The 15,642-nt window shown below is 41.1% G+C and overlaps 1 protein-coding gene across 1 annotated transcript; it reads left to right on the top strand.

Annotated features, from left to right (window-relative positions):
* The first annotated feature begins 14,007 nt into the window (after window positions 1-14,007).
* Window positions 14,008-15,421, top strand: ptf1a (pancreas associated transcription factor 1a). The gene is made up of 2 exons (XM_004565098.2): window positions 14,008-14,700; window positions 14,926-15,421. The coding sequence occupies exons 1-2, from the start codon at window positions 14,082-14,084 to the stop codon at window positions 15,126-15,128; spliced, it is 822 nt and encodes a 273-aa protein (XP_004565155.1). The 5' UTR covers window positions 14,008-14,081; the 3' UTR covers window positions 15,129-15,421.
* The last annotated feature ends 221 nt before the right edge of the window (window positions 15,422-15,642 follow it).

Consider the following 15,642-nt stretch of genomic DNA (forward strand, 5'->3'; position numbering starts at 1 on the left):
TAATTAGGAAGACTAAAATTAAGACCCAGACAAATAGAAACAATAAACCCAAATATTTTCAAGCAATTAAGACAAACTGGGAACTAAGTTAGAATGAAATAAACGTTAATTAGAAAAAACCCTCAGATATAATAATTCTGGTTTGTTAAAAGAATGAAATAAACCCATGAATCATAAATGTAAAGAAAGTGATATTCCTCAGGTGGTAGGAGCAGGACCGAGTGACCTGAAAAGTCAGATTAGAATCAAATAGGACTGATGACTCCTATTCTGTAAATATTTAGTTGAATTTTACTAAAGAAATTGAAAATACCTTTATTTTTAAAAGAGTTTAAAGAGTTGATTGTCATTGAATTTTTTTCTCTATACAGTGTGGCCAAGTAGCCGAATATAGAATTAAATGGGAAAAGAAATAAAGATTTAGCAATTTCTGTTTTATGTATCTTTTTAGTTTTTTAATAGTTCTGGACATTCATTCAACTTTAGATATACTGATGCTGAACATCTCTGCAACTCCAACCAGTGGCGGATTTGAGCTCCCTGATTCTCTGCGTTTTTCCTCAGGAAGGAACGGGAAAGAACAGGTCATTTTTAAAATCAGGGTCTCCCAGACATGTTGATCTGTTAATCACAGTCTGTGTGTGTTTGTGTGTGTGTGTGTGTGTGTGTGTGTGTGTGTGTGTGTGTGTGTGTGTGTGTGTGTGTGTGTGTGTGTGTGTGTGTGTGTGTGTGTGCATTCGAAATTTGGATGTGTATCATTTGTATATATATAAAACCATGTCGAAGATACATTGGATGCAAGGTCTCTATAAAGTGCTTCCTGAGTCTCTTGTTTTCTATGTTGGGCCTTCCCTCTGTACGGTCTGGTAGCCTCATTGGGTCATTCTGTAAATTAACTCTCTACTTATCCCTGCAACCGATTTCTGGTGTTTGTACAGAAAATGATAAGGGTGTTTCATAACGCATGCAGACACAATATTAGTACTTACGAATCTATATCTAAGTTGAAAACATGTATTTGGTTTATTTATGATCTTATTTATTGATTTTCTAAAATATGAAATTCTGTTGAAGTGGTCTGTCATGCTCTTATGATCTTATGTTGTATTGTAGAGAGATGATTATATGTCCATAACTATTGATCAGCCCATAATAAAATAACTATTGACTCTTCCATGACTGATCTCTATTTACAACAAATCATCATCATGGTTGTGTTGATATCTTTTGTAGACATCAGAGGACTGGAAAATCAAGCCCAGTGAGCTTTATTAGTAAAGTATCTCCACAGGTGATCCAGCCTGCTTTATTAGCGAAGACATAAGACATAATTCACACACACACACAGTGAATACAACTTAATTTTGTTCAGTTCAATTGAATTTTATTCATACAGCGCCAAATCACAACAACAGAGTTGCCTCAAGGCACTTTATATTCTAAGGAAAAGACCCCACACAATAGACAAAGCACCACCAGTCACATGACCCCTTTTGAGCAAGCACATTGGCAACGGTAGGAAGGAAAAACTCGCTTTTAACAGGAAGATGCCTCCGGCAGAACCAGGCTCAGGTAGGGGCGGGGCCATCTGCCATAACTGGGTGAGGTGAAGACGGGAAAAAGACATTCTGTAGAAGAGATCCAGAGATTAATAATAAATAATGACTGTATGCAGTGTGGTATAGTGTCTTTTTCTTGTCAGTACTCCAGGAGGATTTCTCAAAGCTTTAGTGACAGCAGAGATACTCAGAGGCTGTGGCAAGGAATACGAACCATCACAGACTACAAGCGCACACTGCAGACCGCTGTCAGTTCCACCTCTTTACCGGATGAGCTAAACAAATTCTTCACTCGCTTTGAAGACTCCCCATAATGGTAGTAGTGGTAACACTATCCCCAGACAGTGTGTGGAGATCCCTTGCCAAGATCAATACATACAAAGCCCCAGGTCCTGATAACATCCCTGGATGAGCACCAAGGGACTGTGCTGCAGAACTCACAGATGTCTTCACGGACATCTTTAATACATCACTGAGCCAGACTGTTGTCCCCACATGCCTCAGAGCCTCCACCATCATTCCTGTACCGAAGAAGTCATCTCCCCCCTGCTTTCTTGACTAACGTCCGGTCACACTCACCCCCATCATTTTGAAGGGCTTTGAACGGTTAGCCATGCATCAAATCAAAACATCTCTTGCCCCCAACCTGGATCCACTTCAGTTTGCATACCGGTCAAACCGCTCGACCAATGATGACATTTCAACTGCCCTTCACTCAGCCTCATCTGGACACTAGAGGCTCATACCTTCGAATGCTGTTCATAGACTTCAGCTCAGCATTCAACATGATCATTCCCCAGCAACTCAGACATAAACTGGATCTGCTGGGGATCAGCACCTCGCTGGCTGCTGGTTTTCCTGACAGGAAGACAGCAGGCAGTACGGGTCAGCAGCAACACCTCCAGCACAAGAGCACTGAATACAGGGGCTCCCCAAGGATGTGTGTTGAGGTCACCTCTCTTCACCCTGCTAACCCACGACTGCACACCATCACACAGCTCCAACCTCTTCATCTAATTTGCAGACAACACAACTGTGGTAGGTCACATCAGCAACAACGATGAGACCTACTACAGGAGCGAAGTCAGGCGGAGTGGTGCAGCAACAACAACCTGTATGTGGAGAAGACTAAGGAGATCATCATAGACTTCAGGAGAGCTCACACCATGTATGCTCCACTAACCATCAATGGTGCTGCTGTGGAGAGGGCAAGCTGCACCAACTCCCTGTGTGTGCACATCTCAGAAGATCTCTCCTGATCTCCTGATTTATTTTATTTTTATCTGTTTATCTTTATATTGTCTTAGTGTACACTGAGGGCCATGGGAGCATTGCAGTTTCCAGTTCCTGTGTATGACTGCACATATGGTCTTTGACAATAAAGCTGACTTAGATTTTGATAATGAATAAAAAGGGTGAGTGAAGAAGAGACACTGAATGCATCATCAGCAGTCTACACCTTTTGCAGCATAACTAAGGGACAATTCAAGGTCATCCAATCCAGCCCCAACTATACGCTCTGTCAAAAAGGAACATTTTCAGCCTAACGGATGTCTGTCTCCTGAACTGAAACTGGGAGCTGAGTTTTCATCACCTCATCGACACTCTTTGTTATGATGTTTGAACTCTGCTGATTCGAGTGATTTTGATGGGGGTGGAAAATAGGATTCTGGATTTAACAGGGAGCCAATGAAGAGAAGCCGCTAGGTTAGTCATTAATATGCTACTGCATGGCTTGTATGAAAAATTCCTGATCCTCAGCTTCATCTACCCACTGAAGTCGTTGCTAGCCCGATAGTGAGTTTTTCCTGAACCATTCATGTATTTGGTGTCTGGTGAACCCTGAGCCAATGACCTGTAGTTATATTGTAAGGTCTGAAAAACTGAACTTAAAGATGCACTGCAGATGTGTCAATAAAAAGCCAGAGAGGCTGACAATGACCACTGTTTACTTTTAAGGCTTTGTTGTAATAAATGAAACAAGATCCAAAGCATTTGCCAAGAGAGGTGGAAAGATAAGAAATGTATCACCAACCCATCATTGTACATGATTCTGAATGAGAGAAACTGTGTTTTGTACTTGTTAGACACAGAATTATAATCAACATGTGATTTTGCTGATAGTTGGTCGTGCTTAATTTCTTAAATATAATCAGGTGGAGTTTAATCAACATAAGGAATAAGAAAATATATTAACGATTGTCTCACTGAGAGTCTGGCCTTTGTTCATGTGACACTTGACCTACTGATAAATCTAAAGGTGACAATGCATAAACTGAATGATGCACAAAGTGAAGTACCTTCATATGTGGTTGAATGATTAGGTCATAACAAAGTACAACATAAAAAAGAAGAAAATGTAATGAAGTGAAGTAGTGAAGTTTAACCTTCATTTTAAATCATGTTTGTGGAAAAGTTGAGTAGATAGAGAGAGGATGGTAAGGTGGCTGGACATCAGGTGACTAAATGTAAACAACATTGATTTGATATCACAGGAGTTATGAGGCCAGATGTTATCTCGGAAGCGGGGGGGGGGGGATGTCTTCTGTGAGATGAGCAGTTGAGAAGATCAACCACTGCCCAAACTGTGAATTTGCAAATATTTTCTTTGTAATTTTGTTTTTTCTCCTGGTTTTTGCCGTGTTACCTTATAGATTCAAGAGGATTTGGCTTTCCATTGTTTTCCTGGGGGACTGGATTTCCAAGGGATGCTGCTTTCCTGTTGGACTATTATTGTCAGCAAGGGACACAGGGATAAGTGCATCTTCAGATTAGGTTGTGCTCAATCCTTTGCGTCACAAAGATCAGAACAAAGTCAACATTAGCTCAGAGTAGGTTCAATAGATTTTTTAACCAGGGAGCCATTCCCAATTTCCTGCACTAAAAAAACATGTTGGATTTAATTCAATAGTGGACATTAGTTGCACACAGATGTTTTGCTTTTGCAGCAACTTAAACGATTTAATAAACCTGTGCATTTTTGTTGATAAAACATGACTAATGAAGTAATTTGAGCTCTTGGAATATTTTAGTCCTTCACAATTTCTTTTCATTTTATTCCAACACTATTCAGTAACTTTTACCCCAATACTACTTGGTCACTTAAACATTATATGTTATCTTCATATTGCATAACGTTCAACAAAGTCTAGAGTCTGGTCAGCATAAAAGGTTAATGGATTTACAAAAGCTTCTGCTCCATCCATCTTCTTATCTTTATCGGGGTTGGGAGGCCTGTGCCAGATGTGATAAGAGACAGGGTACACCCTGGACAGGTTGCAGGTCTATCACAGAGAGACAAACAACCATTTAACTTGCATTCACACTTATGGGCAGTTTTGAATCACAGATGAACCTAACTCTAACAACTGTATGACTTTTAACTGTGGAAGGAAACCACAATACCCAGAGAGAACCTACTATAAACTAGCTGCATTGTGGATTTGAACCCAGACTCTTCTGAGTGTGAGGTAACAGTGCAAACCACCACGCCACCGAGTTGTCGATCCCAACTGAACAAAATTAGGAAAGCTATGATTTCAACCCATATGGAATAAAGTTTGTATCTGTCTTGTGTGAAACTTGTATGAAAAGCATATAAGAGTGAAAACAGATATAAGATCCCTTGAAAAATTATATAATGAAACTTGTATGTTTTGGATACTTACTAAAACAATGTATGAAAGTAATGAGAAAGTGTCCACTTTCATGATCACATATAAGTTTTTACTATTTCTTTTCCATATGGTAAGCCTTGATGCAGAATTTTCTTTACGTGTTGTCCTTGACATGTTAAACCACAATTAATAGCAGTAGCAGACACGCGGTGTGTGTGTGGTTGTCTGCCTCTTAGAACTCCAATGATTTTCCTGTGGTTTGAAATCTCATGTGATCTTGTCAGTTTTGTCCAGGCCACTGTAACCACTGTTACTAGATTGTATCATGTCATTTTAACAAGAACAAATGAAGTTGTTGAATTTCATGCAGATCCCACATGAGTTCATTATGTTCACCATAGAAACATGAAAGTGTTTTGTTCAAATAACAAGTTAGACTTTTGTAAATGTAACAACCACCCAATTTCCTTTTTTTGAGTGTGTATTGGGGTGCTGGTACCACAGATCACGCATTACAACACATTAATGAATGCAGTAAGAGCTTGGACCTGGAAGCAGGGTCTGTACACCATCAGTGAAAATGATAAAACAAACTATAAGGTATTGTAAGTGCAAAGTACAAAGAGCTCATTTTAGGTGTTAGTAGGACGTTGCTAGGCAACATGTCCTAATGCCTGATATATATAAGAACGTTAAGGATACCTGTGAACCAGTTTTGGTTGTTCAACCCTTTATTGTTCAGGAGTAATTTGAAACCAGAGATGTCATGTGTTGGATTAATATTCATCTGTGATGCATATTCAGCTTCATCTGTCCATTTTCTCCTGGCATGCTCATTTTTGATTTTCCTGTTTGTGTTTTGATATTAATGTCTAAATTGAGAAAGTTCTATGTTCCAAAAAATAATCTGACTTGACTTAGTTCCTGTTGCTATGCGCCTCGCTGTACCACTGTCACAGTGCTGGTCAGTCCTCCGTGTGGCATGTACACCCAGGTGCCCTGAGATTCTAAGCAGAGCCATATTTCTAACAAATGAACACTGGCTGCAGGTTTCAATTGGAAACAAAACGTCATACCATTTGTAGCAGGTTAATAATCCTGATCATTTTTTAATTTTAAACTACTTCCTGCATTTATGCATGTTTCAAAATAATCTAACTTTCTGGTTGCAGATTTACATGAACATAGGAGATGTTATTGCCACACACTGTCACACTGTTGGGCATCAGTACATATTTGGTGAGACAAGGGAGAGAAAATGCAGCCATCAGCCTGCATACTGGAATTGCGTTTTCCCCAGTAACCACATGATGGCAGTAGACCACTGAGTGTTTAATAACTCCGCTCTGCTGCAGCGTTACCCTGACTGTCCTCCAGAGGGATTAGCACAACACAGCAAACACTACACCTCGTGTCCATTGGGAGTACATGGGTTACAGAAATGATAGAATACAAACGCATATGTTGAGCTCTGTATTTGTACAAAGTGCAGGCTGCACTAAATGTTGCAGATATCGAAATGTATCTATTTGTTTAGATATTAAAGAATATGACATCCATGTATTGTAACATTTAGTTATATCAAGTTAATCAGATATGCATCGTTTGCATTTCTCTGCATTTAAAGCATTGATTTAAAGAAAAATGATTAAGGTGTGCTTTTGCCTTCTGTATGCTATTTACATTAAATGCAATGTGTGCATTTAATGGTACAATTTTTAAACATGTGGCGTTACAGGGAAATTACCCTGGAAACCTGCAATTTTCTCAATAAATAAATAAATAAATAATGTCATTAATATATCTTTAATGTGCATTTAGAAGTAGGACTGAGCCTGGAAGGCTGCTTTGACAGACAAACACACAAACCATTCAGCCCAGTTGTTTCTGAATAACACTCAGAAATCTTTTTTAATCTTCTCCAATCCTTCTTGTCGTCATCAACAGCCTCCAGGCAGACTTGTACTCTCTCTCCAGTCTCCTGACATATTAGTCTGCCTCTAACATCAGATTAATGCCCAAATCAATTAGAGCTACAGTAGATGAATACCCCACCCCACCCCCCGCAACCCCACCCTGAAGGACTTTTTTGGATTATAATAAAGTTGCCATGCACTTGATATTGTCTGGAAGCGAGACAGTGTATACTTAAACACAGACTTGAACTTTCATTACAAAAGCAATGTCATGTTTAGTCATTTGGTCAAGCAAAACAAACAGGGCCACCCCAGATTTGTTTGATGCTACTCAATTAAGTTCCAAAGTAAGTTTTACTTTGAATCATGATAAGTTGTTTAATCTAAGTGACCGTAAAGGAGGTATGTAGTGTTCTAGGAAGGTATTTGCAGCAGTGGAAATGGCACCGTTAATCACAGTTAAAAAGCAACTTGGTTAGGTTTAAGAAAAGGGATCTAATAATACTCACATAATAATAATCCCAATCATAATCATAATAACTTTTATTAGGTTTGACCATTAAAAGGATAAAGTCAAACATAAAGCCAAAAATGAAAGCCCAAACAATAAAGATACATTTGAGTTATGATTGAATCAAACAAAGCTGGAGATGTAATTCAAAACACTGACTGGTATCCACTCAGACAAATTGTTCCAAATATGGAGGTCACCTTTAGATTGCTGCCTTTGGTACAGCCAGTCCTACCTGAGCTTCAAACTGACTCTTATACTGTCACATTTCTCTCCAGAGCTCCACTTTTCAGCAACTAGCTGAAATAGAATTTATGTTAAAATCAGTCACATAAAGTATCGTAATCTGCCTACTCTTCCTTCTTTAAGTGCTATCGTTGTCTGTCCACCTCTTCCAGTCCCAGAAGAAATGAGCCTTAGGATTGTGAAGAACAACCAATGCAGCTTGGTCGGGCTCACCGCTCACCTACTGCGAGGAGGAGGTGGATGGTCTCTGATGAGTGTCTATCCTGTGGTAAGGACACTTTGTTTACTCCTGTACCTGGCAGGCGTGATCTTTTGCCCGCCAGTAACTGGAGGAATATTGGTAGGCAAGATAAGTAATATCTTCCTAGCACAACTTATGTGTTCAGCTAAACTCACTGTAAGCGCTCACACTCACTCTTGTCAAGAACCTATTGACTCAGAACAAAACATGATCGATCATTGGTTAAAGAGCTCAGCATTTCTCTTATCCCCCTCTCAGAATCCCTGCAAGTTTCCACCTTGAATGGCACCAGGCTCCCAGGAAAAATAGTCTGTTTTTGTTCGATGCACCCAACACTCCCCTGGTCCTTGGGTTCCTTTGGTTGAATACACACAATCCCAACATAGACTTGTTGAAGGGCAGGATATCTGGCTGGAGTTTGTGGCCAAAAGAATTGGCTATAACTCAGTCCTCCCCTGCTGAGCTGCCTAATCTAACCTCTGTCCCTGACCTTGCTGAAGTATTCAAGGATTTAGCCCTCTCTCTTCAGCCATACAGTTTTTATGACTGTGGCATTGACTTTCTGCCTGGGGCTCTATTACCCACGAGCCATCTGTACAGCCTGGTGATGCCTGCAAGGGCCTTGATGGAGAAGTACTTTATGAATTTTTTTGAATGTTTGGGTACCTTGATGATATCCTCTTCTTTAGGTCTGTTTTAGAGCATGAGGTCCACTTCCCCCCAGTCTTGAATTATGTAAGAGGCAAGAAATGAGTTCTATGTTCAGTCTCTTTCCTCTGATAGATCATGGATAAAGGTCAGTTGTGAGCAGATCCTGCCAAGATAAAGGCAGTGGTGTAATGGCTGGAGCTGGGAAAAATGACTTTCTAGGGTTTGCAAACTTTCACTGGCACTTTATCTGTGACTTCAGACGCATTGAAGTCTTGTTAATACTGTGACATCCAAATAGAAAACATCAAACCAGAGATGCTTGACTTCTTGGTGTAACTCATATACATATGCCTTAAAGCTCATAAACTGGAGATGAAACGGCTCTGCAATACCTCATCAGGTCCCCATTTAGCCTGGAAAAATACTTTCCCATGTGTTTATACCCCACTAATGTCATTCAATTTCTCCCATCGTTTGTCCTCCCTCCTCTCCTTTGTCTCTTTGTCTGCTTATTCCCCTCACCCCCAACCAGTTGCAGTAGATGGCTGTCTCTCCCTGGGAATGGTTGTATTGGAGGTTTCTTCCTGTTAAAAAGGAGATTTTCCTTCCCACTCTTGCCAAGTGCTGCTCACATGGCAATGTTAGGTTATTATTATTTTAGAGTTGTCTGTCCATGCACTACTTCCATTCTGATTACATGTGGCGAGACTCTCAGGCCTCCTTGGTGCTTATGCAGCAGCTCACATGCTGATACCCTGTGACCTGCTTTTATCACTGTGCACATATATGTATGCTTGAGCCTGTGGGATGGAAAGAGAGACAGAATGGCGGTAATAAGGATGCATCATAGACTGTAACATGTGTTTGGTTTGCAGATGTGTAAGAATGCTGCTGCTTCACATAGCTTTTCTTTTTCACTGTCCTCTCTGAAAGATGTTGTTTGGTCAAATGACTTAAAACTGATTTTACCATAAATGCCAATTAATACAGTATCTCATTGAGCACGAAGAAATCTGACTTTTCTATTCCAGCCATCCTCACTTCTTCTTGTCAGGGTTGGGGGGGGGGGGGGGGGGGGGGGGTGTATAGCCTATCCCACCTTTGACTGACTGTCCTATCATTTCAGTAAGTTACTCTCTGGATTCAATTACTTCTCATACTTTGTAATAGCTACAGGTTTCTTGCTGATTTCACCTGTGTGAGAAGGACTGCATGAACAAATAAGTACATCTCAACTGAAATTGAATTTATTTTTCAAAGACGAATGAAGCAAAGGTTCTTCTAGATCCACGCCACACAGTGCTCAGTGCTGAAAAAGTATTTGCCCTCTTCCTTACAATATTTTTTCTTTCTTTTCACATATTCGTCACACTTTTGTCTTTATGGCAATGACTTTTTCCACACACAATTAGATGTTTGGATAACTATTTTTTACCTCTTAAAAAACAAAATCATTTATAAAGTGCATACTTGGCTTATCTTTGACGAAGGCTAAAATTTGTTTGATGATCTCACATTCAGTAATAAATAAAAAAGCACTTAGATGTATATTACAGGTGCTTGTGTGGATGGGATGTGTTTATAAGGAGCAGTCCATTTCTCATTGCTTTGAAAGGTTAGAAGTCCAAATTCTTGCAGTAGAAAAACCTTCAATAATACAAAACAAATGTTATAAATTGGTGTATAGTTGTATTTGAAAAGTGGTGCACTGACAATGTTCACTTAAACTTTCTGTTTATTAGAACACACACATTGTGGTCTCTGCATTTCTTGATCAAATGCCAAGTCATGGGTTAATATTTTACTCAAACTTTAATCTTCTGTTAAACAGATATTTAGCCAAACAACTTACTGTCAGTATCAGCTTGTATAAATGCTTAACCGCTTTAAAAATACTAAAAACATGTTGCAGAGGACATCGCCCATGTCCCATGAATGATGTTTCAAAAACATCTAAATGTCACATTGAGATTAATATACTCTGAAAGCTAATTGAGTTTTATATTTGCAACAAATGATTTTGATGAGGTAATAACTCCAAACAAAATAGATTTCCAAATCGAGTAAGCCAGGGAGAGATGAAAGCAGTTGCCTTCAAGTGGGTACTAAAGCAAAGGTCACTGATGGTTGAAGATACTGATCAAGTTGTTAAATTACTGCTCAGTAAATCCCATTAATTTGCTTTAGTCATCCAGATGGATAATCCCCTGTAGGAAGAGATTACAAGGATTAAGCACTGAATCATTGTGCGGCAGGATTAGCTCCACACATTCATCTGCCACAGCTCACTTTCTGGATTTCTTTTTCACCTTCAGAACGCTGCTCATTGGCACTGCGGCACCAAGACTAGGGCAACACATGTACCGTCTGACAAGAGACTCAGAGGATGAGTTTGATTAGGCCTGATATAATTTAACTTGAAAAATTATTAAAATTATAATTACAATTTTTTTATTACTTAAAACAAAATTATTTTAAGATTGTCATTTTTTTAATGTAACAATGATTGAAATTATTTCCTGACAGCTGATACTCACAGAATGGATGAAATCATGTGATGTATGAATGGATCCAGCTGAAAGTGATTCCTCTTAATAACGAATGATTTCCTGTCATGTCCTAAATTGTGTCTGTCTTGGAAACTTAAAAGTGTTAGAAAATAAAATTAGAAAACAACAATACCCCCCCCCCCCCCCCCAAATATAACAATAATAATGATGAATAAATAGAGAGTTAACCGTTTATTCATTTTTCATATTTTTAAGGCTAGAAATCCGTTTTTAATGCTGTTTTTATTTAAGCTGACTTAAAGGACGTTTAATAATAATAAAGAAGTTTGACTCATAATAATCAGATGTAAACGCTAGAAAAGCAGGCGAGTCATTTATTTAATTTGGTTTCTATTTTAGATTCTGTTAGGTTTACGTCACGAGCAGGTGCGCGTTTTTTTTTTTTTTGTTTTTTTTTTGTACACCCACTACTCCTCGCATGCACATCGTGATCGGTGTGGCCGGTTTTTAATGCACCGTCCAGTCTGCTGCATGCTGCAGACCGAGGGACCGCATGGGAACTTGAACACTTGCTGCGCTCGCGCAGGTCGGCCCGTTCAGAGCCACTCTGCGTTTATCAATGACGTTGCGTGGAGCGCGCGGTCACGGCGCGTTAAAAACCTGCACGGTTCATCATTTGGTTTTCAGCAATGGGAGGGGTGACACACACACACACACACAAACACACACGCACACACACGCTTTTGTAGTATGTCAGTGCAAACACACAGGCACTGTTGTCTTACTGACAAAGTGGTAATCGTGGGGTGTCCGAGAGGGAGGACTGTTTTTTCTTTGCTAGCGAGACACAAGCAAATTCCAGAAGCCGAAACTCGCCAACGTCAACAGCCTTAAAGCACAAAGTAGAAATTTCGTTTCGATTTCATATCTAACTGCAGTCAATCCACGCTCGTCACGTGGATTTCCACACAGGATCCAGCTAAATGAAGAAAGATGAAAGTTGTGCTTAGAGAACAGCCGGAATGCCTGGTTGCAGGTCTTCGTTTGTTCACACATTTTCACAAACAGACTTCGCGTAAAGGAGCTGTGCGGCTTTCGGCTCAGCAGGCCCACGTTCAGTCCAGAAGCGAGCGCGCGCGTCCTGCAGACGACTTTAGAGGATGCGCGTGCGGAAGTGTCGGGCCCACAGCTTCATCACGCAGACAGCAACACAGTCTCATTTACAACGCGACGTGTTGCATTGAAGGCGATGAGGACGCAAGTGGCCTTCTTCCCACGGCCGCGGCTTTCCATCTCTCCGCCGATGTCCACACACGCAGTGCGCGCGCACGTAGCCTGCCTGCAGAAGGTCCCTTCTGTCCGCAGAACAAAGTCAGTGTTTGCAGTGAATGGCGTGAATAGACGCGCATTTACAGACCGGCGGGCAGTCTTCTTCGGTACACCGGGGTGCGCTCATTTGTCGCGTGTGTCAATGAGGCGCGCGCTCCGGGGCCCACCACTGTGCTTTTATTTGTCAACCAGTCCTCCCAGTCAAACCCGCACTGGCTGGCACAAGTGGCGCATCGACCGCTCTGCTGGTGCACTTATTTACTGCGGCAGCGCTGCCCACTTACTGTTGGATAAATGACACAGCCGCACTCGCGCGCGCACGGTTTCCCCTCATTGTTAGAGCGGGAATAGAAAAGCGACTGAAACCTGCCAGAGTTCCATTTGTGAAAAAGCTCACCAAGTACAAGCCAAGCGTGTGTGACCGTCTCCCTGCAGCTCCGTCCAAAAAGGAAGACCAAAAGTGACTTTCAGCTGGGGCCATAAATGGAGCGTGACGGAAAAAAGATATTATTATGATTATCATCGCTGTCGCGTGCTGCCTGTGATACGCTGCCTGCCTGTCTGTTTTAATTGAAATTTAAGTGAAATTCATTCAATTGAAACTGACTGTTAAGAAAAGGAAATTGTGACTGTAACAACAACAACAACAACAACAACAACAACAACAATAGGTTGTTTGTTTCTCTGTGTTAGCCTTGCAATAGACTGGCCACCTGTACAGGGGTTACCCCCCACCCTCCCCACGACCCTGATAAGGTTAGTGGAAAAAAACTGATTGATGGATAATAATAATAATAATAATAATAATAATAATAATAATAATAATAATAATAATAATAATAATAATAATTTAGATATCTTTTTGTCATTCGTGGCGTTACCACAGCGCGCGCCTGTTGCACAGTAACCAGTCACGGAGCTCATGAATGTTGGATTGTACAGACTGTTGCTCATCATCTTCTAATACTTGTTTTTATTTATTTTATTTTTTATTTTTGCTAATTGTGATTCTTTAATTAGACAACGAACAAACAAATTAAGGAATGGAGACACCTCTCTCTGTAACTGCTTAATTGTGACGGGTTTAAGATGTCAATTTGCGCATTTTATGAAACATGTTGTAGCAAATGGAGTGTTCATGGAACATGTGCCAAAAAAAAGATTTCGTTGCACTGTATAAACGTTCTTTGTCGTGCACAGGTGACAGCGTGGGGCTGTTGAGCACGGTCCAGCTGGTGGAGCTCAGTTAAGACGTCAGAGCAAGCTCGGACAGCGGGGACAAGGGGCGTGGTTTGGGGGACTATCTCGAGGTGCGCCTCACGGACCGAGCTGTGATTGGTTGGCCCGCCTGGCAAACGGCACGCGACTATGGATGTCGCTATAAAGAACCCTCGCGTGCCTGTTCTTCAGCTAAAAGTTCAGCTAGTGCAGAGCGCGAGCACAGTGTCAAAGGAAAGACGGGTGTGATTGTTTCCGCAGTAACAGCAGGAAGAAAACAAACATGGATGGGGTGCTGGACCCTTTCTCTGGACTCGACTCTTTCTCCTCCCCTCCTTATTTCGACGATGACGAGTTTTTCACCGACCAGTCCTCTCGAGATGGACACTTGGAGACGGATGACTTTCTGGATGACGAAGTGGACTTCCTCTCGGGTAATTTTCAAGACTATTACAGCAAAGACGGCAGCGGCAGAGCACCGCCTCACGATGGAGACTACGACATCGGCAACCTGTCCTTCTCCTCTTCGTCCTCCGTTTTCTCCTACGGCTGCGCAGACAGCACGCCGGAGCTGTCTCCTCGGATGGGCCATCACGGCGGGCCGTTGCTGAAGCGCAGGAGGCGGATGAGGTCTGAGATGGAGATGCAGCAGCTGAGGCAGGCGGCCAACGTCAGGGAGCGGCGGAGGATGCAGTCCATCAATGACGCGTTCGAGGGCCTACGCTCCCACATCCCCACTCTGCCCTACGAGAAGAGACTCTCTAAAGTGGACACTCTGCGGCTGGCCATCGGCTACATCAACTTCCTGGCTGAGCTCGTGCAGTCTGACCTTCCTATTAGAAACTCCAGCAGCGACATGCACGCGCAGCCCAAGAAAGTAATCATCTGCCACAGAGGAACAAGTGAGTGCGCCTTTGTTTTTACAGTGGTCATAATGGAACCAAGCCTGCCTTTATGCGTAATAAGAGACTCGTGGGCGCATCTAATTTGAATCAGACAATCGTCAGAGTCAGATTTATGGTGTCATGGTGCGAAAAAAGCAAAATAAAACAAAGCCAAAAAAGTGGTGCGGAAATTAAAATAAACAATTGTGAAAATTTTATTAATTTTTGCTTTTTCCCCTCCAGGGTCCCCCTCGCCAAGCGACCCCGACTACGGCCTGCCTCCGCTGGCCGGTCACTCGCTGTCTTGGTCGGATGAAAAGCAGCTCCGGGAGCAGAACATCATCCGTACAGCAAAAGTCTGGACACCGGAGGACCCCCGAAAACTGCACAGTAAACCGGGCCTCACAGACATCGAAAACGAGCCTCCCTTCAACCTGGTGGCCTGAACAGCAGCACAAGCCTTGCGCCATGGAAATGTGACGACTGTAAAGTGTATCACGCTATTGTCTGTTAATGTGAAAAGGAGCAGCATGTGAGCTGATTTTACAGTTTTACATACTGGCCTCAGTGCTGTACATAGTTTTATCATGTTGATAATTTTATTTTTGTAATTCAAGCAGCTGGCAATCATGTATTTATTTTGTTTCACAGGTGATAATATATGTTTTAATTTAAATGTACTGTAAGACAAAATGTATTTTTATATCGGTCCACAATGATTTCTATTTATATGCTCTCTTCAAATAAAAGAACCAACTGATAAGAAGACTATTATTATTATTATTATCATTATTATTATTGTTATTATTATTATTATTATTATTGTTGTTGTTATTATTATTATTATTATTATTATTATTATTATTATTATTATTATTATTATTATTGCTGTGTGCGTTAAACATTTCTGTGTTCACAGAAGATGAAACTATTGAATGTAAATGTTTAGCGCCAGTCTTA

Source organism: Maylandia zebra, linkage group LG18 (assembly GCF_041146795.1).
Source record: "Maylandia zebra isolate NMK-2024a linkage group LG18, Mzebra_GT3a, whole genome shotgun sequence".
In the NCBI taxonomy this organism is placed as follows: Eukaryota; Metazoa; Chordata; class Actinopteri; order Cichliformes; family Cichlidae; genus Maylandia; species Maylandia zebra.

Excerpts from the sequence above, each read along its gene's own strand:
- ptf1a (XM_004565098.2), top strand. The coding sequence starts at position 14,082 with ATGGATGGGGTGCTGGACCCTTTCTCTGGACTCGACTCTTTCTCCTCC. Across the intron at positions 14,701-14,925 it reads CATCTGCCACAGAGGAACAA|GGTCCCCCTCGCCAAGCGAC; the intron begins GTGAGTGCGCCT and ends TTTCCCCTCCAG.